The sequence below is a fragment of the Pseudorca crassidens genome, chromosome 14, assembly GCF_039906515.1.
Source record: "Pseudorca crassidens isolate mPseCra1 chromosome 14, mPseCra1.hap1, whole genome shotgun sequence".
NCBI classification, from domain to species: domain Eukaryota; kingdom Metazoa; phylum Chordata; class Mammalia; order Artiodactyla; family Delphinidae; genus Pseudorca; species Pseudorca crassidens.
In genome coordinates, this window is record NC_090309.1 from 31202950 (window position 1) to 31230889 (window position 27940).

The 27940-nt window shown below is 51.5% G+C and overlaps 1 protein-coding gene across 1 annotated transcript; it reads right to left on the minus strand.

Annotated features, from left to right (window-relative positions):
• Positions 1 to 27909, minus strand: ATP6V1B1 (ATPase H+ transporting V1 subunit B1). Its single transcript, XM_067703897.1, has 14 exons — positions 27792 to 27909; positions 21117 to 21172; positions 8467 to 8565; positions 8165 to 8258; positions 7496 to 7573; positions 6468 to 6607; positions 5428 to 5529; positions 4813 to 4910; positions 3711 to 3834; positions 3415 to 3565; positions 3093 to 3175; positions 2146 to 2250; positions 1820 to 1949; positions 1 to 1729 (listed from the first exon to the last, which is right to left on the minus strand). The coding sequence occupies exons 1-14, from the start codon at positions 27907 to 27909 to the stop codon at positions 1566 to 1568; spliced, it is 1542 nt and encodes a 513-aa protein (XP_067559998.1). The 3' UTR covers positions 1 to 1565.
• Between the last annotated feature and the right edge of the window lie 31 nt (positions 27910 to 27940).

The window sequence follows — 27940 nt, forward strand, 5'->3', positions numbered from 1 at the left end:
GAGTCACCATCTGACACCCAGTTATTTCACTCCTAGGTATGTACGCAATAGAAATAAAAACATACATCCACACAAAAACTTGTACATGACTGTTCATAGCAGCATTATTTATGACAGTGAACAGTTGCTTCAACCACATGTCCATATACTGATGAAGAGATAAAAGATGTATCCATACTGTGAAATATTATTTAGCAATAAAAAGGCAAGAAGTACTGACACAGGCTACAACGTGGATGAACCTTTAAAATATTACACTAAGTGAAAGAAGCCAGACACGAAAGACCACATATTGTATGATTCTATTTATATGAGTTGACCAGCGCAGGCAAAGCTACAGAGATAGAAAGATGAATGATTGTCTTGGGCTGGGGAGGGGGCAGAAGTGTGGTTTGAGAAGTGATAACTTGGGGTACAGGGTTTCTTTTTAAGGTAATGAAAATGTTCTAAAATCGATTGTGGTGATGATTGCACAACTCTGTGAATAGACTAAAAGTTGTTGAATTGTACAATTATAAATAGGTAAACTGTATGGTACGTGAATCAATCTCAATAAAGCTGTTATTAAGTCAGAACAACCCTATGTCCTGTGGACACCCAGAAGCTTTCCCTAAAATGGCTGGAAATTGTCTTGGGGATGGGAATTTTATTCTCAAGTCCTCCTTTGGTGTCAGCTCTTGATCCGAGAATTCTGGCCTGGTTCCACAACACATTGACCCAGAAATGGAACTCAGCCTTCTGCTGAAGTTCTATCTTCCCAACCTGCCCTACCTCTTAGGAAGCACCCATGACTCCATCGTAGGTGGGGCAGAGGAGACAGGAAGGGATGGCATTACAGAAGAGCAGGCAGCTTTCAAAGGAACACCAGGTATCCTGGTTTTTAGGAAGCTCTTCGCCCATTTCTTAACTGGGGGGCCTTTCCTCAGCCTTTGCACACTGCCCCCACTGTTCCTCAGGCCATCTCCCCAGCAACTCCCCTCCCCATCTGGAGCAAACCAAATTCCTTCCTAGCATCTCTTAGGCAGAGCTGTTTAGAATCAGATACATCTTTTGTGGCCTTGAGATTGTCCTTTCTATGGCCCATGAGCTCACATTCCACCCAAGAAATTTATCAAGATATTTTTTAACAAAGATAAATATCTCCCTAAGAAGAATTCTGTTGTCACCTGTTAAGACACTAATGTAGCCTTTTTTTTTTTAAGGTGGAGAGAATAGTTTAGTGAACCTCATGTACCCCCGCAGCTCCAACAATTATCAGTGTTTTGCCAATCTTGTATTTACATGAGATAAATTCTTGGGAGAGGGCGGTGGTACTTTTAAAATACAAATGCTTCTATCAGAACAAGACAGAGAATATAGGCTTAACCACCTTCTGTTTCCCATGTCGGGGAATCCAGGGAGAGGACTGGAGTGTAGGAGCCCCCCATAACCTGTAGGGGACTGAGGGTGGGCACGGAGCGATGGGTTAAGGTGTGCGGACCAAGACGATAGGGCGGGGTGTGTAGATCGGGCGCCCGGCGAGGGCGGTGCCAGGACCTGGCTCCGGGGCCAGGCTTCCCGCGGGGCTAAAGCGCCGTGTCGGGCTCGGGGTCCGGCGGCGCCCCCTCGCGGGAGTAGAATTCATCGATAATGTTCTGCGGGATGCGCTTCAGCATCTCCTTGGGGAAGATGCGCAACAGCTTCCACCCCAGGTCCAAAGACTCGAACACCGAGCGTTTCTCGTAGGGACCTAGGGACAGAGCAGGAGTGTTAAGGGTGTGTGCGTGTGTGGGTGTCGGACCAAGGGGGTTGCTGCCTGAACGCCCCCAACGCGCCTCACCCTGGTTGATGAAGTTCTTCTCAAATTTCTGCAGGAATTCCAGGTAGAGCAGGTCCTCGGAAAGGAGCGCCTCCTCCCCCACCACTGCCTTCATGGCCTGCACGTCCTTCCCGACGGCGTAGCAGGCATACTGGTGAAGGGGGGAGGGGTTCAGCGGTCACGGCAGGCTTACCGCAGGAGTCCCGTGTTCCCCCATGTGACTGTGCGGGGACCCCAAAAGGGGAGGAATTTTTTTCTTCCAGGAGAAAAGTTCGTGGTCCAGCTAGGGCTCCAATCTCCAGCTTCTGAAACTAGCTTCCCCACCAGCCCTTGGGCTCTCTCCTTACCAGCTGGTTGGAGACATCGCCATGGTCCTTTCTCGTCATGCCCTCCCCAATGGCGGACTTCATCAGACGCGAGAGGGAAGGGAGGACGTTGATTGGGGGGTAGATCTGGGCGGGGCGAAGAAGGCGTGTCAGAAGGCAGGGTCCAAACTTTCCCTTCTTTCCTACCTCTACTTGTCTTCCCTCCCCCTGTGGTTCTCAGCAGGCTGGTCGTTATTCATCCCACAGAGAGGTCAGCTGGCCACACCCCGCCCTCTATCGCCCACAAATTCTAGGGCTTGGGTATACAGGTGTCTACATGTGCGCACCTAGACAGGAGAGTGGAGGGGGGAGATGACATGACATTAGTTCATGAAAGTCTCGCTATTTCAAAACTTCTGATTATTTGGACAAAAGCCAGGTAGAAACTTAATAGTTCATAGTTGCAAAGAAAAACTGCCAAACAAAGAGGAAAGAGTAAGGGGGTGGCCTAAGATGGGACAGACACATTTTCTAACCCTTTGGTACATTATTCACCACCTACTTGTGTCCGTTACCTATTGTTTTTGTTCACCAAATTACTAGAAAGGAAAGAGAAGTGATATTTATTTTGTATCTACGATCTGCTAGATGCTTTCTGTGGGCCAACTTATTTTATTTTATTCTCCACAATGCAACTGTGTGACATATATTATCATTCCCATTTTACAGATGAGGAAACCTAGGATCAGAGAGATGAAATGATTTTCTCAAGGTCCCACATCCAGGTAGGCTGGATTCCACCCAGACTTGTCTTCTGTCTGGGAACCAAACAGTCTTCCTGGGGATTATCTCCTGTTAGCGGTTAGCCTTGGCCGGCCCCTCCTCATTCACAGGGCGATGAAGTACAGGGGGTGGTGGGACATTGGTTATTAGTCAGTGTACTTGGAGATGGTGGAGAGAGCAGGAAGTGGGTAAGGAGGGGACAGTACCTGTCTGTTATGAAGCTGTCTGTCCACGTAGATCTGTCCCTCTGTGATGAAGCCCGTCAGGTCTGGAATCGGGTGGGTGATGTCTGCAAGGAAAGGCACTGGTGTCAGTGTAGATCCAGGTCTCCACCCACTCAGGGCCATGTAGGTTCTATTCCCTCATGGGAGTGGGTGCTCGGGGGACGCAAGGAAGGGACAGTGTCTACCCTGATGGAGGAACAGAGCTACTGCACACCTATATAAAGAAGCATGGGTCCTTTAAGTGTCTGGGTAGGATGGGAGGGCAGGAGGGCTGCAGAGGGTAGTGGGCAGAGAGGCGGCTCACCGTCATTGGGCATGGTGAGGATGGGGACCTGAGTGATGGACCCGCCCCGGCCCTCCACACGGCCTGCCCGCTCGTAGATGGTGGCCAGGTCTGTGTACATGTACCCAGGGAAGCCTCGGCGCCCGGGCACCTCCTCTCTGGCAGCTGAGACCTGCAATGTTTGTGGGCCTTGGGGTAAGAAAGGGGGCAAGAGGCTGACACAAGGAAGGGGAGTGGGGTCTCAGTGACCATGAGGAAAGGAGTGGGGACAGGCCTGCGTGGGCCAGCTCTGGGCACAGTGACTACAGCCACCTCACCTCCCGCAAGGCCTCTGCGTAGGAACTCATGTCCGTCAGTATGACCAGCACGTGCTTCTCACACTGGTAAGCAAGGAATTCAGCCGTGGTCAGTGCCAGGCGCGGGGTGATGATCCGCTCGATCCTGCAGATACGGCCAATGTTTAGAGAGCCTCGAGGCCCAGGCCTGTGCTCCATTTAGCCCCAGTGCTGAGTGGGTGGTGAACTGGGAAGCTGGTACAGTGCACAGCAGCAGAGGACTGGGTAAGATGAGCCCCAGGCCCCAGCCCCCAGATCCAGGCCATGGTTCCTGGGAGTGGGCCCTCAATCATGTCCTGCTATTCAAGGTAGGAATGAGGACAGAGGCGGGGACAGGCAGGGAGCTGGGTGAGAGAGGGACAGGCAGGGCCAGGAGTGACTGATGAGGATGACGGTGTCCCTCGTCCCCCAGGACACCCGAGCTTGGGCATCTGGAGCACTCACACACTCTGTGTCCTCGGGGTCCTTTCCTGACTGTTCCCCTCACTATTCCTTGCTGGGCATGGGTCAGAGGCTGGCCTGCCCTGGCAGCCCTTCCACTGGGGGCAGTCCAGGCACTCTCAGTCCCCGGGCTCTGCGGCGCTTTTCTCTGGTGACGTCATCTGGGCCTCCTGAACTCTGCTACCTGGTTTGAGTTCCTTCTGAGTACCTTCAGTTCCCAGGACAGTTTATTAGATTTTTTTTTTCATCACCTAACCTGCAGATTTAAACTCACATTTTCTCAACTTTTAAAATAGCAGTTTTTCTAAGCGAATGGTTTAGGGAAATATCTCTTTAGTGGTGACCTGGTGGAAGTGAGTCTCGGATGAGGGGTCCTGACTTGGGATGGTGGCTAGACGCAGGTTGAGGGCAGGGCGGAGGGGCGACAGGTGGCCGGCGGGCTGTGGCCCAGCTCCCTGTCTCTCCGTGTGCTGTCCCTACCTCTTCCCCAGCCTCGGTGTCCCCATCTCCACAATGAGGGGCTGTTCTCCCAGCTCTGGCCCATGGCTGTAGTTCTGGGATGCCTGAGACCTGGTACTCTGGGTCTTGGAAGGGGACAGGGCCTGCTGCCTAAGGGCAGTATGGGTGCCAGGGGACGGCTCACGTGGGGTCGTTGGCCAAGTTCAGGAAGAGGCAGACATTGCCCATGGTACCGTTCTGCTCGAAGTCGGACTTGAAGAACCTGGCTGTCTCCATGTTCACCTGGACACACAGCAGGGAGGGCTGGAGGCGGGGACCAGGCTCCTTCCCTCTCTTCTCAGTAATGCCTATTGACTGACCTGCTAACGGTCACTGGGGGGAACCTGGGGCTTGAGAGGGCGGGGGCTGGGTTTGCTGCCCAGGCCGGGATAGGGTCTCATCAGAGCCCCAGAGAGAGGTTCAGACTTCAGGCTCAGCTCTGCTCAGTGCCACCCCTGCCCCTTCCCCTACCCGCTGCTTCCCTGCTAAACTCCCCGTCCCTGCCTTGGGCCCTCTAAGGGCCCCCGGGATCCCAGCTGTCCTGGGCTCATCTTATAGCTGCCGTGGCCTCTGGGCTTCTGTGGGGCACACACTGCCCACTCCTCCAGTCATGCTCTTGCCTCTCTCACCAGACAGGCTCCGACTTTGAAGGCTTCTCAAGAAGAAGGATAATGCCTCCCGCATAAGACTGGCTGTGCCAGGGGCCAAGGCTGCCCGCCCATAGCTTCCAGAACTTGCCAATCGGCCCAGCCCCTCTTACCCCCATGGCTGCAAAGACGATGGCAAAGTTGTCATCGTGGTAGTCCAGCACGGCCTTGGATTTCTTCACCAGCCCAGCCTGGCGGCAGATCTGGGCGGCGATCTGGGGATGGGAGGAAGGACAGCAGAACCAGAGCTCGAGTCAGCCCTCCGAGCACCACTGAGGAGCACGGACAGGGTAACTCCCAGCCCATCCTGCCGCCAAGGCCTTCGGTGGGAGGGACCCAAGGTCAGCAAGGAAGAAGGGCTGCCCTGGGTCCTACAGCCGCTCTCAGGGGAGGGCTGCCTTATTCTGTGGCACCTGAAGACCCAGGGTGCCTGTCATGAGGAGCAGCGTGGAAAAACAGTTCCAGAGAGCAACTGCCTACCGTGGGTTAGGGGCAACTTGGCCCTTCAGAGTCCCCTCTGCCCCGCACCCTGCTAGGGGTATCTCTGGGGTTTGCCCCAGGCCTGCAGCGTGTGGAGTTTCCAGTCGTCATGTCCAGATCCAGGATGAGCGTGTGTGTAGGGGGAAGGCAGGGACACTTCTGCCGTCTAATCTCTCTGAGCATTTCGAGGGTGAGCCGGGGTGCATCCAGGAGTAGAGGAGTGGGGGTGGTCGGGGGGGACCCTCTAGAAACCTTGTCACACCAGCTACTCCGGAAGAAATGGGCTGTCCACTCTGGGTAGAGGGGGTAGGGCAGCAAACCTGCACAGGGAGGCTTCAGACGGCCATGGGGCTGGCCCGAGGTGGGGTTCGCTCAGTGCAGGCAAGTAAAGACCATTTAAAGGACCAGTGGTAGAGCCGTGGGCTCAGCTGCGCAGGACACTCAACACTGAGGCTACCCGTGGGCTCTCTCATGAGCCAGTGCGAGCCCCACTCACTCAGGATGGAGGCTTGGAGATCTGTCTGGGGGCCCTGAGTCCCTGAGCTGCCAGGAGACAGCTGCCAGAGACCCCAGCCTGCTCGGCACAGGAGGCCCCCCTCGCTGGCCCACCAGCCCCGGCCTCTGCTCCGTCCCTTCCCCTTGGTCATGCCCACAGGCCCCTCGAAGTCCTCACCTCATTGTGGGGGAGCCCAGCTGCTGAGAAGATGGGGATCTTCTGGCCACGGGCAATGCTGTTCATGACGTCGATGGGCGAGATGCCCGTCTGAATCATCTCCTCTGGGTAGATGCGGTTGTGGGGGTTGATGGGCTGGCCTGGGAGACGGTGACCATGGACCCTGCTCAAGGGTTCAGGCCTTGCCCGCCCTCCCCCACCCCGTCCCAGACTCCGGGGCAGCACTGGTTAAAAGAATTTTCTTCCATGATGGAAATGTGCTCTAACTGCGCTGCCCAAAACGTAGCCCTGGCCGCGTGTGGCTATTGAGCATGCAAAATGTGGGGTTTTTTTAAAAATTAATTTATTTTATTTTTGGCTGTGTTGGGTCTTCCTTGCTGCAAGCGGGCTTCTCCTTGCAGTGGCTTCTCTTGTCGCGGAGCACGGGCTCTAGGCGCGCGGGCTTCAGTAGTTGTGGCTCACGGGCTCTAGAGCGCAGGCTCAGTAGTTGTGGCACATGGGCTTAGATGCTCCGTGGTATGTGGGATCTTCCCAGACCAGGGCTCGAACCCGTGTGCCCTGCATTGGCAGGCGGGTTCTTAACCACTGCGCCACCAGGGAAGTCCCGCCATGTGGTTTTGAAATGAACTTTTATTTCATTTGAATTAGTCTGTATTTCAGTAGCCACAGTCCAGTGCTCCCTTGGACGGTGCCACCCAGGCACATTAGAAGTGGCAGGCAGGTGGATCCCAGAAGGCAGGAGAGTGAGGGTCTTGGGCACCTGGGGAACTTTGCACAATGATGATAGCATTTTATAGGAATGGGACATGAAATGCAGCTGGCCCCAGACAGAGGGGCCTTTGCTCTTCTCGTATCTCACCTGACCTGCCTGTTAGTATGACCAGTCCTGGGGGTGAGCCCTGGGCAATGGCCCTGGCTTTCATCTGGGGCAGAATTTCCAAGGGCGAGGTGACAGAGGCAGTGACTGGGGTGGGGAAGGTAGTTGGGGGCTGGGTCCCGAGAGCTGTCCTGAACCTCCAGTCACTTACCATTGATATCCAGGAAGTCCTCTGCCATGACCACTGGCCCCTTGTCAATGGGTTTGCCAGAGCCATTGAAAACCCGACCTGGGAGTGGGTGAGAGGGGTTGAGTGGTGCTCAGGAACAGCCCTGGGTCTCTCACTGCCACTCACCCTCCACACCAGCAGCTCTCACCCAGCCCTCGTGTCCCAATTGCCCCATGTCCCCCTCCCCTCAGCCCTTGGTTACCCCCAGGGAGCTGGCTACAGTGACTGCCTCCTTGGGGGTCTTTCCTCCTCTCCTGGAAACCTTTACAGGCAAGGCCTTGGCCCAGGACAATGACTCTAATGGGGAGTTTTAGGGCTGGAAAGAGGAGAGGGCCAGGTATGGCAGATCTTGGGAGAAAATTAGGGATGTGCAGTTCGTTTCAGCTTGACCCCAAATAGACGGCTACCTCCTCTGCCTCTAATTTACTGAAGCTGCCTTCCTCATGTATTGAGCACCTGCTGTATGTCAGGCCCTGAGCTGGGGTTGGGGGTCAAAGACAAGGCACAACCTCTGACCTTAAAGGGCTCCCAGGGGAGGCAGACTAGGTAAAGAGGCAATGACAGTGCGGTCTGCTAGGTAAGCACTTGGTCAGGGAAGCTGGGCTGGCTGGACAGAGGGATGCCCTCACCCTGCCCATCCCTACCCCTCACCCAGCATGTCCTCCGACACTGGAGTCCGTAGGATGTCCCCTGTGAATTCGCAGGTGGTCTTCTGGGCATCGATCCCAGAGGTCCCTTCAAACACCTACAGGGTAAGAGGTTAGTTAGTCTAATAAGCGGTTTGCTGGGGAGAACAGGGCCTCCCATTCTAGGCTCCCTTTGTGTCCAGCTCCGGGCAAAGCTCTCTCAGGGGAAATAGAACATTTTCTGCCTTTGGAGTTTATAAGATAGTGTGGAAACCTTGTGGATTCATTCATTTATTCAACCACCAACATCTTATTGACACCACTTACCTGAACGATTGCCTTGGTCCCAGCCACCTCAAGCACTTGCCCGTTCCTCTGAGTCCCATTGGGGAGGGTGAAGTTGACGATCTCAGCATACTGGGCAAACTGGCAGGAGGGGAGAGCACCCCAGAGTGTCAGTGAGACCAGAGGTGAAGTCCCTGTCTCCTCCCCAGACTTCCTTGACCCATTCTCAAGCTCCTTTCTCCCATCTTGTGCCCGGATACTCCTGGAAATGAACTTCAGAGACTGGTAAGTGGAAAGCTTAAATTCTGTTTGGGAGGCAGTATACCTGGGTGGGTAGGAGTACCGACTTTGAGCCTTACTTTCCTCATCTTTAAAATGGGAATAATACTAACACCTATTTCATAAGGCTGCTGTGGGGATGAAATATATGGAAAGTCATTAGCTGGTGCCGGGACCTTATAACAGCTCAATAAAATGTAGTAGCTGTTATGGCTGTTTAGGTCTCCTGACAGCACCATTGTTTCTGCCCCTGTGGACTAATGGTGAACACACTGGCAAAGTTCTCTCCTCGGCTCCCAGATGTCCCCATCTACCAGTGGCAATCTTTCCCTAGCCATGGGGCTGGGATCAATTCACATGTAGTCCTCACAGGCTTCAGGAAAAAAACGAATCAGGCAATCACTTTGCTTTTGGCTAAGATCAAGTGAAGTATTCATTCTTATCAATGTAGAAAGCATCAGGCCAACATCTGGAATATATAAAGAAATCTTACAACTCAACAACAAAAAGACAAATACGCTATTTTAAAAATGGCAAAGGATCTAAATAAACATTTCTCCAAAGAAGATATACATGTGCCCAATAAGCACATAAATGATCAACTAATTAGTCACTAAAGAAACGCAAAACACACAATGAGACAGCACTTCACACTCATTAATATGATCGTAATAAAAAAGACAGATAATAACACGTGTTAAGGTTGTGGAGAAACTGGAACGTTCAGACACTGATGGTGTGAATGTAAAATTGTGTGGTCACTTTGGAAAATATCTGGTGGTTTCTCAAAAGGTTAAATATAGAGTTACAATATGACCCAGCAATTCCACTCCCAGGTGTACACCCAAGAGAAAGAGAAACACATGTCCACATAAAAACTTGCTTATGAAGGCTCATAGCAGCATTATTCATAACAGGCAAAAAGTGAAAACAACCCAAACGTCCACAAACTGACAAATGGATAAACAAAAGGTGGGATATCCAGGCAGTGGAATATGTCAGCTTTAAAAAGGGATGAAGGCGACTTCCCTGCTGGCGCAGCGGTTAAGAATTCGCCTGCCAATGCAGGGGACATGGGTTTGAGCCCTGGTCTGGGAAGATTCCAGATGCCACGGAGCAACTCAACCCGTGCGCCACAACTACTGAGCCCGCGTACCACAACTACTGAAGCCTGTGCGCCTAGAGCCCATGCTCCGCAACAAGAGAAGCCACCGCAGTGAGAAATGAGAAGCCCGCGCACCGCAAGGAAGAGTAGCCCCCACTTGCCGTGTCTAGAGAAAGCCCGCGTGCAACACAGCCAAAAATAAATAAATTAAAAAAAAATAAGGGATGAAGTACTGATCTATACTACAACATGGATGAATCTTGAAAACATCATGCTAAGTGAGAGAAGCCAGAAACAACAGGCCACACAGTATATAATTCCACTGATATGAAATGTCCAGACTGGTCAAATCCATAAAACAAAAAGTTAGTGGTTGCTGGGGACTGGAGGAGGGAGGATTGGTGGTGACAGCTAACAGGTTCAGGGTTTCTGTTTGAGGTGATGAAAATGTTCTGGAATCAAGTAGTGGTGATGGTTGCACAACTCTGTGTATAGAATAAAACCCACTGAACTATACACTTGAAAAGAGTGAAGTTTATAGTATACACATTATAACTCAATTTTAAAAACCAATCAGGCTGTCCCTCCAGGAACCCAGGCAGCAAGTGGGTAGGTGGATGTCTGCCCCAAGGGAATCCCTGAGCTCCGCTGTCAGTGTGTGCTTCAGGAGCCAAGTTCTAGACGAGGCTATGAGCCAAGCCAAAGAAGCTGGGCTGGGAGAGCAGACGCTCCCAGCTGACACTGGTTCTCAGCTCTGGTCAGCACCAGGAGAGCTAAGCCCTCCACCTGCACCTTCTTCCCAGGGGAGGTCCTGGAGAGAATGCATGGCATCGCCCAGGCTCCCTCACCTTGCTGCCCATCCACCTGGCTTCCTTGATTCACTTCAGGGGTAAGTCATAATCTTAATCCAATAAGAATAAATGTAAAAAAGACTGCATCTCTCCCTGCAATGTTTCTAATATTCTGGGAAATTAAAGTACTCCTCTAAGTTACTCCTTGGACATTAGAAGAAATCAAAACTAAAATCACAGAAGAAACAGAAAATAATGAAAAGGATATCACTTCGAACACATCAGTGTTTTCTGATCATAATCAAAGTAAGTTAGAAATCAATAACAAAAGGATAGTTAGAAAAACTTCATACATTTGGAAATTTTGAAACGTTCTAAATATAGAAAAACTGGGACTTCCCTAGTGGTGCAGTGGTTAAGAATCTGCCCGCCAATGCAGGGGACATGGGTTCGAGCCCTGGCCTGGGAAGAGCCCACATGCCGTGGAGCAACTAAGACCATGTGCCACAACTACTGAGCCCGCATGCCACAACTACTGAAGCCCATGTGCCTAGAGCTTGTGCTCTGCAACAAGAGAAGCCACTGCGGTGAGAAGCCCACGCGCCACAAAGAAGAGTAGCTCCCCCTTGCCGCGACTAGAGAAAGCCCGCGCACAGCAACGAAGACCCAATGAAGCCAAAAATAAATAAATAAATATAGAAAAACTTATAATCAGATTAGAAAACATTTAGCACTAAACAATAATGAGAAACTATTTTTCAACACACATGTGATGCATTTAAAGCTTTAAATGCTTATATTAGAAAAGAAAAAAAGGTAGAGGTAGTTTAAATGTATGCAACATGAAAAGTTAGAAAATAGAACAGCATTAAAATTCCAAATAAAATAAAAGAAATAATAAAAGGGCAGAGATCATTAAAATAGAAACAAACATATAATCGAGATGACCAACAAAGCCAAACTGGTTCTTTGAAAAGACTAATAAAATAGACAAATCTCAGGCATCACTGACTAAAAGACATGAGTAAATAATTGTTGGAATAAAAACAGTCAAAGCTATAGCTATACTAATAATATTAAAAATAATTTTAAAATTATGAATAACTTTATGCAATATATTTCAGAACTTAGATGAATAAATGTCTTGAAAAATGCAAATCAAACCAAATCCAATTAAAAACAAAATAGAAAGCCAGGATAGTCCTATAATCTTCAAGATATTGGATAAATAACTTAAAATCTTTCCAGGAAGAAAACACCAGTCCCAGATAATTAGTGAGTTCTAACAATCAAGGAACAAATAATTTGAAACCTACTTAAGCTCTTCAAAAGACTGGAAGAAAAACTCCAGTCTTAATTAATTTTATGAGGCAAGGATAATCTTGATACAAAATAAGATAATAATGGGAAATTTATAGGCAATCTCAATCATGAACATAGATGCAAAAATACTAAGCAAATATTAGCAAACTAAATCCAGCAATGTACCAAAAAGACCACAAGTTACAAACAAACCAAACAATAAAAGAAAAAATTCAAGAAATGAAGATAAACACATACACACAAAAGACCAAGTTGGGATTATTCCAGGAATTCAAGGTTAGTCTAACATTAGAAAATCTACTAATAAATTTATCTTATTAATGAATTAAAGGATTAAAAAACACGTTATCTCAACAAGTTTTACAAAAAGTTTTGAAAAAAACTACGATTGAAAACAAAGAACAAAACTATTCTTTGAAAACAGAATAAAAGGGAAATTCTTTAACCCCAAAAAGTAGCCTCAGAAAACCTACAGAAAATATACTCAATGGTAAAAAGTATAAAACAGTCTCTTTAAATTTAGGAGCAAAACAACACTGCCTGCTATCATCATTCCATTCAGCATGGAGGAACTAACCAAAGTAATAAGATGAAGAGAAAACAGAGATTAGAAGAAAACAAAACTATAAAATGGAAAACTCCCAAACCCCAAATCTAATCTAGTACCCCCCAAAAACTATAGACTAATTTCTCTTATAAATATAGATGCAGAAATTATAAATAAACTACTGGCCAGTCAAATCAAACAATGTATTAAATAAATAAACATGTATGACCGAATAGGGTTTATTCCAAGCATACAAGCTTAGATCAATCAACCTTTGTGAATCAGTCAACATTTCACAACATCATTTATAATAATAGGGAGTTTGTGAACCTAAAAGAAAAACCCTACAGGATTATGCAAATAGAAATCAAAAGGCTTTTGATATAATTCAGCAGCTGTTTGTAATGCAATTCTATGTAAAACAGGTATGGAAGGTAACTCCTTGAATACTAGACTATTTACCAAAACCAACATCAACATCCTTCTAAATGGTAAAATGCTAAGCCTATTTTCATTTCCAATAAAATCAGTAATGCACAGAGAGAGATGCCTGTATCACTGTTGTTACATAGCATTGTTTTGGAATTTTTGGTTTATACAATAAGACCAAAAAAAGAAATTGAGAAGTATACCAATAAACATAAATAGAGAATGTTCTATTTTTAAAAAAGGTAGTGAGGGAAGACCGTATTCTTCAGAAATGTTAAAGAAAGGCTGTAGAGGGCTTCCCTGGTGGTTCTGTGGTTGAGAATCTGCCTGCCAATGCAGGGGACACGGGTTCGAGCCCTGGTCCGGGAAGATCCCACTTGCTGCGGAGAAACTAAGCCCATGCACCACAACTACTGAGCCTGTGCTCTAGAGCCAATGCGCCACAACTACTGAGCCTGCGCTCTAGAACCCATGAGCCACAGCTACTGAGGCTGCGCGCCTAGAGCCTGTGCTCCACAACCAGAGGAGCCACCGCAATGAGAAGCCCGTGCACCGCGACAAAGAGTAGCCCCCGCTCACCACAATGAAGACCCATTTTATAAAATAAATAAAATAAATATAGTTATCAAAAAAAAAAAAAGAAAGAAAGGCTGTGGAAATATTCCAGGTTATAGGAAGCTAAACAGACATGATGATTAAACGTGATACCAGGCCCTAGACTGGATCCTATACTGGAGGGAGAAAAATGCTATAAAAGACTTTGTTAGGTCAGCTTATAAATTGGAATATAGATTGTAGATTAAAGTATCAGTGTAAATTTTTAAAGTTGATAACTACTGTGGTTGTGTAAGAGAATATCCTTATTTTTCAGAAATACACACTAGAGTTTTGGGCATAACTTACTCTCAAAATACCTAAAAAAAAAAAAATTAAGCGCACACACACACACACACACACACACACACACACACACACATACACTCAGAGCAGTGATAGAACAAATGGGTAGATGGATATTCCTTGTACTATTTTTATTTTTGCAACTTTTTATAAATTTGAAAATGTTTCAATAAAAAGTCAAATTAAAGTATGCCAGTGGAAAAAGAGATATGATTCCCTTTATTTGCAGATGATATTGTATATCTAAAAAACCCTAAGAGGATCTAGTTAAAAACGAAAACAAACAAAAACAACCCCAACCAGGAGTAATAAGAGAATTTGGCTGTATACAAGATAAATATATAAAAATCAATCTCAGATTATTTTCCATTATGTTATTATAAGATATTGAGTATAGTTCCCTGTGTCATAGAGTAAATCTTTGTTGCTTATCTATTTTATTTAAGTAGTTTGTACCTGTTAATCCCACACTCCTAATTTATCTCATAATCTGAAAAAATATATATATAGGGCTTCCCTGGTGGCAGAGCGGTTAAGAATCCACCTGCCAGTGCAGGGGACACTGATTCGAGCCTTGGTTCAGGAAGATCCCACATGCCACGGAGCAACTAAGCCTGTGCACCACAACTACTGAGCCTGCACTCTAGAGCCCATGAGCCACAACTACTGAGCCCACGTGCCACAGCTACTGAGGCCCGTGCGCCTAGAGCCTGTGCTCCGCAACAAGAGAAGCCACCGCAATGAGAAGACCGCGCACCACAAGAGTAGCCCCCGCTTACCGCAACTAGAGAAAGCCTGCGTGCAGCAACGAAGACTCAATGCAGCCAAAAATAAATTTATTAAAAGAAAAAAAAGCTTCTCATTTAAAAATATATATATATATAAAACTGATTCACTTTGCTGTATACCTGAAACTAACATATTGTAAATCAACTATACTTCAATTAAGAAAAGTGTTCCCCCCAAAAGAATCACAGAATATTAAAACGTATCATTAAACAAAATTTATGCAAAAAGTGAAAAAAAACCAATCGCTATTATTTTCTATTCCAGCAATAAACGGAAGAGGAAATGGAGAAAAATATTTCATCCACAATAGGGCCGAAACCCATAAAATATCTGGAAATAAATTTAACAAGAAAGGTACAAGAAAATAATAAACTCTTACTGAAGGACAGAAAACAAGCCCTGAACAAATGGAGAGCACTAGTGCTTTCCAAGACAGAATGACTTACTATCACAAAAATATAAATCCTTTTCAAAAATATATAAATTCAATGCTTTCCCAATGGATTGCTTCTCCTGGAACTTGATAAAACGATCTTAAAATTCATGTAAATGTCTGAGAATATCCAAAAAGAGTTATGGAAAAGATCAGGGGTGGAGGACTTGCCTTGTCAGATAACTGAAACGTGCTCTAAAGCTACTGAGGTCAAGTGGTCAGTGTTGGGGTGAGGCAGATGAACGGAGATGTTGGAAGGCTAGAGTCCAGAAACAGATCCCAGATTTTAGGAGACTATTAGAGAACAAATGTGGCATATAAGTTCATAGGGAAAAAGAATTTATTGTACAAATGGTGCTAATACACTGGGTATCTATCCCTATCATAAACACAAATGCATTCCAGGCATATAAAAATTTAAATATAAAACTAAAACAAAATACCAGAAGCTTTTCTTCTTTCCTTTTTTATGGAATAATCCAGTTAAAAGCTGGATAAGAGAGACATCTTTAAGCAAGATAAGAAATCCAGAAGCCATAAACAAAAAAATAGAAATCTTTGATAATATAAATATTTGAAATTTCTGTATGGCAAAGATACCATAAACAAAGGTGAACAATAAACAAAGCAAAACGTACAACTCAGTGTGTAGGAAACGGTCACAGAGGAGGAAGTGCGATCTCAACTGATAAAAAGATACTCAGCTCCGCTAGTCATCAGGGAAATGCAAATAAAAGCAAGATAGGACTAGTCTTAACCATTAGGCAAAATTACTGGAGAGCACATATTCAGTGCTGGCAAGGATGCTGGGAAGTGGGTCCTCTCATGCATGGCTGGTTGGAATATGAATTACCACAACCTTGCTGGGCAAGCAATTTTGCTCCAAATTGTCAATATCTATTTAAAAATAAATAAGAACTTTGAACCAGCAGTTCCATTTGAGGGGAATCTAACCTGTAGCAATAAGGGCACCAGTATAAAAGGGATATATATTGCTATACTATTTGTAATAGCAAAACCTGGAAACATGTTGATTGTCTATCAAAAATGGAATACATCACGGTACATCCACACCACAGTATGTCCAAACCATAGTCGCTATCAAAAAGAATGAGTAAAATGTGTATCTACTGACATGGAGGAAAATACTCAATACATTTTAAGAGACTAACACCAACGTAAACATCTAACTTGCTTATAGTTGCCCATATACAGCAGGATCTTTACATTGGTTATCACACGAGGGTGGGAATAAAGAGGTTAGGGGCAAATAGTTAACTTTGTGTCTTTTATTTCACTAGTTACAAAAAGCATGTTTTGCGTGTGCGTGTAATTAAAATGTAAAAAAAAAGGGGGGGTGGGGGGAATTCCCTGGCGGTCCAGGGGTTAAGACGCCGCGCTCTCTCTGCAGGGGGCCGGGGTTCCATGCCTGGCGGGGAACTAAGATCCGGCAAGCAGCGCAGTGCGGCCAAAAAAAAAAAAAAGGGCGGGGAGAGTAGGGGAACATGTTCAAGTACAGTGACATCGTTGTCACCATCACGACTATCATTATATCCCCTGCTGTCCACACACCAGTGACCTTCAGGGCCAGCGAAGAGGGGTGGATGGCTCAATTCCCCTAAGCGGTGTGCGTAGGGTGGGGTCCTCCCCCCAGGGCTCCCTGCGACCGGAGGTTGAACCTGAGACAGGAGGATTCCCAGCTCTGACAGTCACTGAGAGAAACTCTGGCTTGGGGATGACAGGAAAGCGATCTTGTTCCCTCCCAAACCACCGTCAGGCCCCACGGAATGGGGCCACTGGGGGAGGGGGCTCGCCCCAAGAGGAGTGCTGAGGTCCGCGGAGGGGCTGATGCCGGACAGCCTTTGGCTTCATAACCACAAGAGGGAGCCCAAGAGCAAGGACTGCGAGGCCCCGGGAAACAAGTTAAATACAAGTCCTGGCTCCAACCCCTCTTCCGGTCTCTGTGGGCCTGTGTCTCTCTCTCTCTCTCTCTGAAATGGCCACTGGCCTCATTGTCTGGGGCGCAGATGGTGGGCTGCTAACCTCAGGAGGAAAAATGCTCGACAGAACACCAGCCTGAGCGGGCCCCAAAGCAATTAGGCAGTGGGCCCAATGAAAAACAGGCAGCAGGCTGATAAAAATCGATCCTTTGGGAACTTCCCTGGTGGTCCAGTGGGTAAGACTCCACGCTCTGGGAACTAGATCCCACATGCGTGCCGCAACTAAAGATCCCGCATGCCGCAACTAAGACCCGGCACATTCAAAATAAATTTTTTTTTTTAAATTCTCTATTACCTTAAAAAAAAAGCGATCGTTGGTATGTGGATTTGTGCGGGTGATGGAGAGGGGAGAAGAGGTGGCACACTGTGTGTCCCTGAAAGATGAAACGTCACAGAAAGTGAACTTTAAGCAGCAGAGAGGTTACAGCCAGATAGGAGGAAGAACTCTCAGAACCATGGAGCCCAAGCATGGAGGGTGTTATCTGGAATCCTTAGGAAGAGAATGCCAGTTATTTGTTTGGGGGGAAGGGTGGGTTTAGCCACTTAGAGCAGTGTGTGCAGTGGGAGAATTCCAATGTGCAGCAGTGAGCTTTTATTTATACCCCGTTTCCCAGCCGCAGACCTGATTCTCTCAGCTCTCATTGTTGGTTACTAAGAGAATTGCAGGGAGTGCAGCCCACCTCCTCTGCTGGAGATTCAACCGAGTTCCCAACCAGCCAGGGGTCAGGCACAGGGGTGCTGTCGCATCCACTCAGGAGCCTGGGAAGTTCTTAGCAAGCCTGGCAGGACTTGGACAGGGCGTGCAGCCTCCAAGGCTTCTCCCCATGACAACGCCCAGGGCAGTTTGGGAACTCCTCTTTGGAAATTGTTTTTGGAGCTGATGCACACACTTTTTTTTGTTTTTTTGGTTCGCGGGCCTCTCACTGTTGTGGCCTCTCCCGTTGCGGAGCACAGGCTATGGACGCGCAGGCTCAGCGGCCATGGCTCACGGGCGTAGCCGCTCCGTGGCATGAGGGATCTTCCCGGACCGGGGCACGAACCCGTGTCCCCTGCATCGGCAGGCGGACTCTCAACCACTGCGCCACCAGGGAAGCCCTGCACACACTTTTGAAAGATTTTCCCTGAAGAGTTTGGGAGCAGCCACAGACATTTGGAACCTAGTCTGGTGGGTAATGTGAATCTCAAACAAGGGCCTGTTTGAATCACAGAATATAGCAGGCGGAAGATCCTCTAGAACAGCGGTTCCGAGGGTGATGCGGCCCTCCCGGCAGCATTAGCCACCGGAGCTTGTCAGGAATGCACATTATTGGGCCTCAACCCAGGCTGCTACCTTAAGAGGTTTTCATACAATTTCAAGGCCCTGATTACCTGTCTAAGAACTTTGGATCTATGCAAAATTCTTCCCCCCAATATTTTTCCATTTGAGAAGGCTGGAAGCAGAAAGCGTTATTGCCTGTGTGATTCAATTCGGGCAGAAGGTGGCGCTACAGAGACAGAATTGTGGCATTTTTGCCCAAGCAACTCTAGAACAAGGCGTGTGGGACAGTGGAGAGGGGTGCATAAAGGTGCCTTCTCCATCTCCTGCACTTATGAGACTGTCAGCTTCTGATTCCTCTCCTTCCCTCTGCAAGCCCAGGATTTTCTGGGTGTCTCCCTCACCCAGTTACTCTGTTCTACACGAGTTACCGATGTGTCCAGTAATCACAGAACCATGGCCTGGGAATCTATCTCCAGTTTCCTAGTCCAGCCCCACCTTACAGCTGGAAAATGGATGTCTGCATAGGTACTGACTCTCCATACAGAGTCCTGTATAGACTGACAGGGAGTGTGGCTGAGGTGGGCAAAGGCGCAGGAGATTGACCAACTGTTTATTTAATCAGACATATTAGCATTTCCGCATTCCAGGCAGGGCTCTCGCCAGCTGTTCTCAAGGAGGAATAATAACAATACATTTAACTGATTTGATCCTCACCACAATTCTATTGTCTTTTTTTTTTTTTTTTTGGCCTTGCTGCAGGGCACACGGGATCTTAGTTCCCCAACCAGGGATCAAACCCATGCCCCCTGCAGTGGCAATGCAGAGTCTTAACCACTGGACGACCAAAGGAGGTCCCCTATTGTCTTTTAATGGATGAGGAAACCAGGATTTACAATCCTAGACGGATGGTTCTCAGATTTCAGGCAGCATCAGATCACCTGGAGGGCTGTGAAAACAAACTTGTGGGCCCTCAGAGTTTCTGATTCTGTCAGCCTGGGGTAGAGCCCGAGAATCTGTAGTTCTCACAAGTTCCCAGGTGGTGCTGATGCTGCTGATCTAGAATTGACGGGTAGTTGATAGAAAGGGTGGGGTGGATCTGGGATTAAAGTTCAAGAGGTCTGAATCACACGGTCTGGTTCCAGTGCGCACGTGCAGACCAACTCCGCCACACTTCTTCCCAGGGCGTCCCTGACACTAATGGGCCCAACCGTGATGTCTCCATGAGCTTGGAATCTGTTTTCCAGAAATGAGTGGGTCTGATCTCTTTAATAGAGTTGGCTCAGATTTTGACAGGCCCACACTTATTCATGCTCTTATTCATTCATTCATTCACTCACCCTTCCTTTGAACAAACTGAGCCCCCATGATGGGCTAGGTGTTCAGTAAAAGTGCACCGTGGGGCTCTGGGAGCTTGGGATTGACAAATACCGTCCAAGTCCAATAGGAGGGCACATTGTGGTGGGCGGAGAGGGGCAGGGAGAAGACGTGGGGCCAGGTGGTGACCAAATGCCTCGAAGGATGCTGCCAGCAAGACAATACACAAAGCTGAGAGCAGGGACAGGCTCACCGCTTCCAGGAGAAGGTGAGTCAGAAGAAGGGACCAGGGGGACAGGCAGTGGAGAAGGCAGAGTATGCACAAAGGCCCAGAGACATCGAATGGCAGCTTCACACAGAGACAGTGTGGGTTTCTAAGTGGGGAAGGGAGAGTGATGAGATGTGGAGAGGTATGCAGGACCCTTAAAGGACAGAGGGCCTGTGAGGTGAAGCCATGGGGAGACCTAGTGAGGTTGGAGCAGCAGAGGGAAGGGGTCAGGGATGCATGGCTGCAGGGTAGAGGATGGGAGGGCGCTAGGCTGGGGCCCCTGAGGCCATGGCCATGATAAGGGTGTGGTGGGTGGGAGATTGCCGACAGAACATGGGCCAGGAAGGGAGGAATCAATGTGGCACCCAGATTTCCAGTTTGGGGTTGGGTGGCGTGGGGTGGGAGACAGGGGCAGAACTGGTTGGGGGGGAAGCAGAGTGATCGGGTAGCTTTGCAGAGCTCTTTACGCCTCGAGAATCCCCAACCCCGGGACTCAGAATACTGCCAGTGTCTGCCATGGTCCTACGGTTCCCTGAGGACACCAAGTCGCCCGCACCCCACCTCCTCCGTGAGGCCCGCCTCACTTCCCTCAAGCTCAGGCTGCTGGCTCCCGGGCGGAGACAGTCCAAAGACCTTGGAAAGCCTCAAGCTCTGGAGAGTCAGCTAGTATCCATCTGCCTGCCGCCTCCTCCTCTTCCTTTTAAAAGAAGACCCGTGAGGGCTTCCCTGGTGGCGCAGTGGTTGAGAGTCCACCTGCCGATGCAGGGGACACGGGTTCGTGCCCCGGTCTGGGAAGATCCCACATGCCACGGAGCGGCTGGGCCTGTGAGCCATGGCCGCTGAGCCTGCGCGTCCGGGGCCTGTGCTCCGCAGCGGAAGAGGCCACAACAGTGAGAGGCCCGCGTACCACAAAAAAAAAAAGAAAAAAAAGAAGACCCATGAAAGGCAGGTGGGAGGGTCCTGCCTTCCGGGGAAGCTGGACACAGCCATTCTACTGATGAAGAAAGAGGCACGATAGCTGCAATGCCCCTGTTCATTGCTGGTAGGAGCAGGTCTCTTAAGGCCCACAGCGGGGCCCACAGAAAAGGCAGGAAGAGAAAACCTCGGGTGGCCAGGGAGGGAGAATGTGGAGGTGGGTGTCTGGGGATCTGGGGCATGGGGGCCACCGAGGGGCAGGGCAATTTAGAAGAGATCAGTACAGGGGCCGGGAGTACTGGGATTTGGCCGTGGTGCCTGGGAAGAGACAGAAGTCTTACCTTGACCTGGTCCAGCACCACCAGGGGCCCATTGACGCTGCACACGGTCCTGTAGGCTGGGGAAGGGGTGGGGGAGGTGAGGGTCTCACACCGACACCCGGAGAGACAGACACACATAAGCATCCTCCACCTTCCCTCCCTCTAAGCACCACCCCCTCCCCTCTCTGGAGCCTGGGCCGTCAGGGTCATTAGCTGTGACAGGGCCAGCCACCATTGCTGTAAGGGTCATGCCCCTGCCCGCAGGGCCCCCGCTGCCTCGGACACCTGCAGAAGGCTGGGGGAGGGCCAGGGCAAGGGCAGAGGCCCCTCGAGTCCTTCCCTCCCACACCCCCAGCCATCAGAAGCCTTTCTCATCTCTGAGGCTACTTCCCGTCTGGCCTCGGCCCCCACTTACCCACTACTCCCTCCTCTCTGACCCACAGCATTTTCCAAAAGCTAGAGATGTGATGAGAGCTGCCTTCCCTGAACCTCAGCAGGGCCACACTTCTCTCCATCACCCCACACTGACTGGGCACTCGTGTGTGTGTGTGTGTGTGTGTGTGTGTGTGTGTGTGTGTGTGTGTGTGTGTGTGTGTGTGTGTGTTAGGGGTGCAGGCATCAGTGAGAAAAGTCAGCCAGGGCCCTGCGCTGCCACGAGGCCGGGCTCACTGGGCGCCTGTGGGAGCGGGGAGAGAGCAGAGCCACAAAGAAGGAGGATGAAGCAGATTGCCCCCGTCCTGATGGCTGGAGAGAGCCACAGATGGGGATGTGAGCGCGGCTTACAGGGAGGGATTGGGTTAGACATCAGGAAATACTTCCCAGCTCCAGTGCTGGGGACCCCAGTAGGAGAAGCACAGACTGGCAGACGGGAAGCTTACTGTGGTTCTGTGAGGCGCTAGCTGAGGGGCCCTGGGTCCTTCCATCACCCATGACCCCGGGACATGGTAGCCCTCCTCCAGGGTCCTTTTGAAGTGCCAGTGGGACAACTGGGGTGAAGGAACCTGGCAGGGCAGGATGGTCAGGGGTGACTGTGAGGTCGCTGGGTCACTCCCAGGCTGGAAGGGCCTCGGACAGGAGAGCGGTGCAGCCCTCCTCTCAACAGGCCAGGAGAATGGGGCTCAGAGGAGTGGAAAGTCCACCCAGGGACACAGACCCCTGTGGCAGAGCAGGGGCAGGGCCCCCCTCGTGCTTCCTATCACACCACATGGGTTCCCACCTGCCCTCATGGTTTTAGCAGGCCTGCCGCCCAGCTGCTCCTGCCAGGCGAAGCTAAGCGGGGCTCAGTGGTCAACCCCTTATTTTTGTCAGATCGAAGTTCCTTTCCTGGGGACTTAGTCTAGGAAGACCGACTGGGCAAGGTGATCCTTGCACAGATGTTTTCTATGTTCTCCTGAACTTAAGGACTATTAGGAAAACTCAAGAAAGCTAAGTTCTTCTCAGACTTGGGCCCAGAGCTGGGGCACTCCCCTCTCCTTCCTGCCCTCAAGCTACCAGCCCCCACGTGCACCTGAGCCACTCTCTTGTCCTTTTCCCACGGAGGTGGTGTCCCATCTTCCATCTAAGCCAGCCCCTCCCCGGCACTGGGAACCAGGCCCTAGAGAAGGCTGAGCACTAGGGTGACCTGCCAGCGTTCCTTCTCTCTGTGGCCTTCTCATCAAGCAAGTTCTGGTATTTTCCATCTGAAAATCACACCCTCCACCCCAATCCTTGTCCAGCGACGATCACAGCCCGGCTCCACTGCCCTCTCCACCTGCCACCCACACCTCACCTTCCAGTCTGGCTTTGCCCCTGGAAGGGACCAGGGCCTGGATGCACTCTCTCCTGCAGGTTCCTGGAGGCCCCGCCCTGCCCCGCCCCTCCACCCCTCTGGCTACTCCTCAGCCTATTTCCTTACCTTTGGATGCTGGGACCTCAAGGCTGGGACCTGGTTCTTGACATCTCACTCCTGACCTGCAAGCTCTGCTTCCCCCCTCCCTCCTCCCGTCCTATCTTCAAGCCTGCCTCTCAGATGCCTTCACAATACTGGGCTAGGCAAATAAAGGAGGCAGATGAAAGATGGAGCCTACAGTTTAAAAGGGGATAAAGATGAAACAATTGCCAACTGGTCTGAAGGGAAAGAACAGGGTGGGTGGGAACGGGCTTGAACACCAGGCTTGGAGCTCATGGAGGAGGCGCCTTGCAGGAAGGGCCATCTGAGCTGAGGCTCCAAGGTCAAGTGCAGTCATCCAGGCAGCACCCAGACAGCTGGGCAAAGGGCACATCTGGCAGAGATAAGGAGGCCCAGGAGCCCAGAGAAAGAACTTGGGGCCTTTGGGGAACAGTGTTCACTGCTGGATTCCACCTCTTAGAAGAGTGTGGGCCTATGATGGACACTCAGTAAATATTTGTTGGGTGAATTATGGAAGGTGTCACCTTGTCCCACCAGCCCATTCCCGTATATCCCACATCAGGACCTATGTGTTCCCCCTACAGATACACACACACCTTCCCATCCCCAAACCAAACGAGGATCCTGTCGCCTACTCTGGCTCCTGTCACCCCTGTGAAGGTAGAATGGAAGGGATGATAAAGCGAATACACAGGCTAAAGGGGTTGTAGGCACAGGAAGACCCCAGCCTCTGGGGGGTTAGGGCAGAGGCCAGGGCTTCCACCTGCCCACCAAGAAAATCACCAAACAGCCCTTCCTGCCCAGGGGGCATTTTGATCAAACGCTCTGGGTTACTAGGACTGTGTGAAGTAGAGAGGAGCCAGGGAGCCCAGCAGAGGGAGCGTGGAGGATTGTGAGAACAGGGGAAGGAGCACGGGGCAGGGAGACCCGCGTTTTCAATAGCCCTGGGGAAGAGCTGGCATCTTACCAGCCCTGTGGAGAAGATACCAAGACAGCTCTAAAGTACCAACAACTCTACCCGCCAAGGGGAGGAGCGGTGAAGGTCACAGGCACAAGGAGGGGAGCGATCTGCACGTGGGGGGGCCACTCCAGCTCCCAAGGAGGGGCTGGTCTGCAGGGAGCCCAGGCAAAGTGCTTGCCTGCAGCAGAGCGGGGTGCTCGGCACTTCTCAATTCTATGCAGCATGAGGTCTCTAAGTCCCCATCTCATCGCACCAGCCTCATCCATAAGCTGCCTTCCCAGGATTCCCGAGGACACGGTGGTTCTGGGCTCTAGTTGCTGGGTGGATATATCGCTCCATAGCCTGGACCTTTCACCGCAGATAATCCACTTACGTGGCCATTTCGGTTCAGTGTCTGGCTATTGCCTTCCTTTGTCCGAGGCCTCGCCCTTGACTGACTACGGCAGCTCACTGGGCCCTTTCCCCTCTGAAGTCCCACAGCTGCCACCCCAGTGGGTGCCCTACTCTCCAGCTTGTCCGGTACTGGAGACAGATCGTGTCCGTCCCTTCAGACCAGGGTGTCTCCTCTGTAGGACTAGACAGTATCTTCTCTTAGAGGCTGTCTGGTTTGGACACAGCCAAGGTGGTGGCTGAGCAACAAAGGTGTCCTTGACCGGAAGCCAGGTCTTTTGTCTGCACCCACCCCCAACTCTGATGGTGTCCGTCGCATGGAGTGGCAAACTGAGGCCCAGGAAGTCGGCGGATTTCTCCTAGGGCCCACCACAAGTCAGGACAGTAGGCTGTGGCACTCGAGGCCTAGGGCCCTACCCCAGCCCAGGGCACGTCCCTGACCCGGGAGGTGGTGCTGGAGGCAAGGGCTGGAGGAGAAGACCCCTGAAGGGCACGGACACGTTGCAGACACTCCCTCCAGCTGCTCTGCCCACCCCCTCTCCATTGTCCTAGCTGACACTTCGGGTTGCTCTTCGGGCTGCGGGCCCCTTCTGCTCCCACCTCCCCACCGCCTTCCCCGGCAAAGGCTCAGCGGGGCTCCGCTAATTAGGGCCGGCTCAGCCACACCTGCAGCGTCCTGGGAGCCAGCAGAGGCGGGCGTCCATGCGTGAGGCCGGGGGGCGGGGCGGAGCGGATCAGGCCCTGCACCTCCTCCCAGATCCCCGCTGGAGGGATTAGGGGAGGGAGGGCAGGGGCGGAGGGTTCTTAGAATCGGCCCAAGACCCTGACGGTGGAACTCTCTCCGTGTAACCTCCCTTGCATTTCTGTTGAGGAAACCAAGGCAGCCAGTGGTTTGGCACTCAGGGCCCTGGGCCATCGGACCGGTCTCCAGCCCTCCAGCCAGACTGCCAGCCCGTGCGTCCTAACCTCTGCTCCTGCGGGGCGCCCCGACCCCTCACCCCACCCCTTCTGCCCCACACCACCAGATAGAGCTCCTGCCGCCTCCTCTCCGTGGAGCACAGCTCCAGCTCTGAGGAAGGCAGAGGGGTCCCTTCCTTCCCAGGGTGGATACTGCTGGGGTCCCTCCCCATCCTGATTCTACCCACCCCGCTTTCTGCCCTATTCCCTCCCTCAGCCACTGCAGAGAAATCACCTTTAATGCTTCTGGCCTGTTTAGTCCACCTCCTCCTCCAGGAAGTCTTCCTCTGGACCCATGCCCATGGCCAAGCGAGCTCTGGGGTTGGGAGTCAGCTGCCCCGTCCCCTGGCCCTCTGGTCCCCCAGCTCTCCTCCTAGGCTCCTTCTGCCTCTACACAAAGTTCTGCCTGGAAGTGCTTAGAGTCCCCTGGTGGGGCAGGAGGGCACAGAGGGGCACAGGAGTCCACCTGCCCAGGCCCCCGAGGAGGAAGGGAGGTGTTGGAGAAAGCTGCAGGTGCAGACGCACGCTGAGGAGTCCAGCCTCCCTCGGGCGGGGGGTGCCGGCCGGCCCCAGCGTGGACCTGTGAGGACAGGACGCCGGTGTGCAGCGAAAGCACAGGAGCGGCCTCTGTCTTCATAGCAACACCTTTAACGCGGCACTGGGCGAGGGGCTCACCTCGCGCTCACCCGTGACTCTGGGTGGGCTGTTGGGTGTGAACACAGTTGCCTGGCTGGGGGCCGCATGGTGCCAACGGCGGGGGGGACACTGCTGTTCCTGCTTCCAGCCGCGGTCAAACCTCCTGGGCCTTGGCCCTAGTGCCAGGGCCTGTGGACTATCAATAAGAGGCGGGCTGGGAGGGGATCCCGGGTAAGGTTGCACCCTGGGAGGGCACATTCCAGGGACGAGGAAAGCCGAGCTGTAGGTCCAGACCTCAGACCCCACCCCCCACTCAGCACCCAGGCGGCTCTCCCGTTCTCACAGGGGGAGGGGAAGACGGGGGAGGAGCCTGCGGGGGTGGCCTGGACAAAGGTCAGCCGACTCTACTCAGGTCTCCAGGCCCGGGCTCTGGACCCCGGGGGGGCACAGTTACTGCATATTTCTGGGCCTTGGTGACCCCGGCTTTGCAGTCGGGGAGGATCTGGACCTTGGTCCTCCCCGGGCCCGCGGGGCCTTCTTGATAAATCCGACCCCACTCGCTGTCAGTTTTTCCTTAGCTGGAGTGTTCCGCACCCCGCGGTGCCTGCCTCGGGCCTCAGGTGGTGGCCCACCCAGCCGAGGCGCTGCTCCCCCTGAGCCCTGGGTCTGGCCGTTCTGCTCCTGCTTTGCTCTCCGTGGTGTGGCCCCGCCGCACACGCAGCTCTCAGCTGCCTCTCCAGACACTCCCCCTGCCCCGGTGGGGCTGGCTGGCTGCAGAGGGAGGGGTGGCCGTGCTAGGCCAGCTTCTCCCCATACACACTCTCTTGGGAGCCTCTGGCTCTGCTTAGCTGGTGCCGGCCAGGCCGGTTTACTCCAGTGAACAGGGCTTCTGAGAATTCAACAATTCACCACACCAGGGAATGTGACCTTGGACAAGGAAATATGGCCGGAGCAGGGGTGCTCACTTTGGTCCTGGGGACTTCCAGGGTTTTCTGCCCCAGACACCCGGACTCGGCCCACCCCTGCAGGACGGGCACTCGAGCCACACCCACAGATGCCCCCGATGCCCCCTCGGAAGCCCGCAAGGGTCCACTCCAGTGCCCGTGGTCCCCACACCCCTACCCCCGGATGCCAGGCATGTGCCCTTCTCCTAGCTGCTAACACAGACATGTGACATCATCTGACCACACACTCATCCATGTTCTCCCCGTGAGCACGCATGCTTGCACACACCCACCCCCACCCTGAGCGTACAAGCACGCACACACAGTCTCACACATTTCCTTTCTGATCACACACACGCTGTCACATACATATTCACACACGTATGTCATCACCCAAGTGAAGGTGGGGGCACACGCCCACCCAGGCACCCCCCTGGTTCCACACCCAGGCACCCTCCCCCAGAATGCACACATGACGTGACACACACGGTGTCAGGTGTTCCCTATCCTGAGAACGCACACGTACTCTGCGTTGCCACATACATCCCCCAGGGACACTTGATTATACAACTCCTCGCACTGAGTATTCTGGTGTACACATGCACACACCCCAAACACACATATGCACACAGGAGTGCACACACACACACACTCTTGGGGGCAGTTGGGAGCTCTCTGTGGACTTGGGGTCTCAGTGCAAGATCACTGATGACAGGAAGGTTCCTGCAGCTACTCCCCTGCCCTTTCTTCCGGGGTACCTTGGGCTGGGGACCCCCATCCCCCTACCCGCATCACTCCGCAGGACCGAAAGCCCCTTAGGTCTCCCCAGGTCTCGGGTCCTTCGCTTTCCCTGAGGCTAAGAAGGAGGACCTGCAGACCCAGCAGCCCGCCCGACCTCACCCACTGGGGGTCATACTCACTGACACGGGGGTGGGTGATGTAGTTTCGGGTGACCGCCTGCATGTGCTCTCTGGTGGCACCCAGGTTGGAGCCACTGCTGGGGACCCCCCCGGGGCTACTGTCTACCTTTGCAGCCATGGTGAGGTGGAGGGCTGGGAGCTGAGTGCCT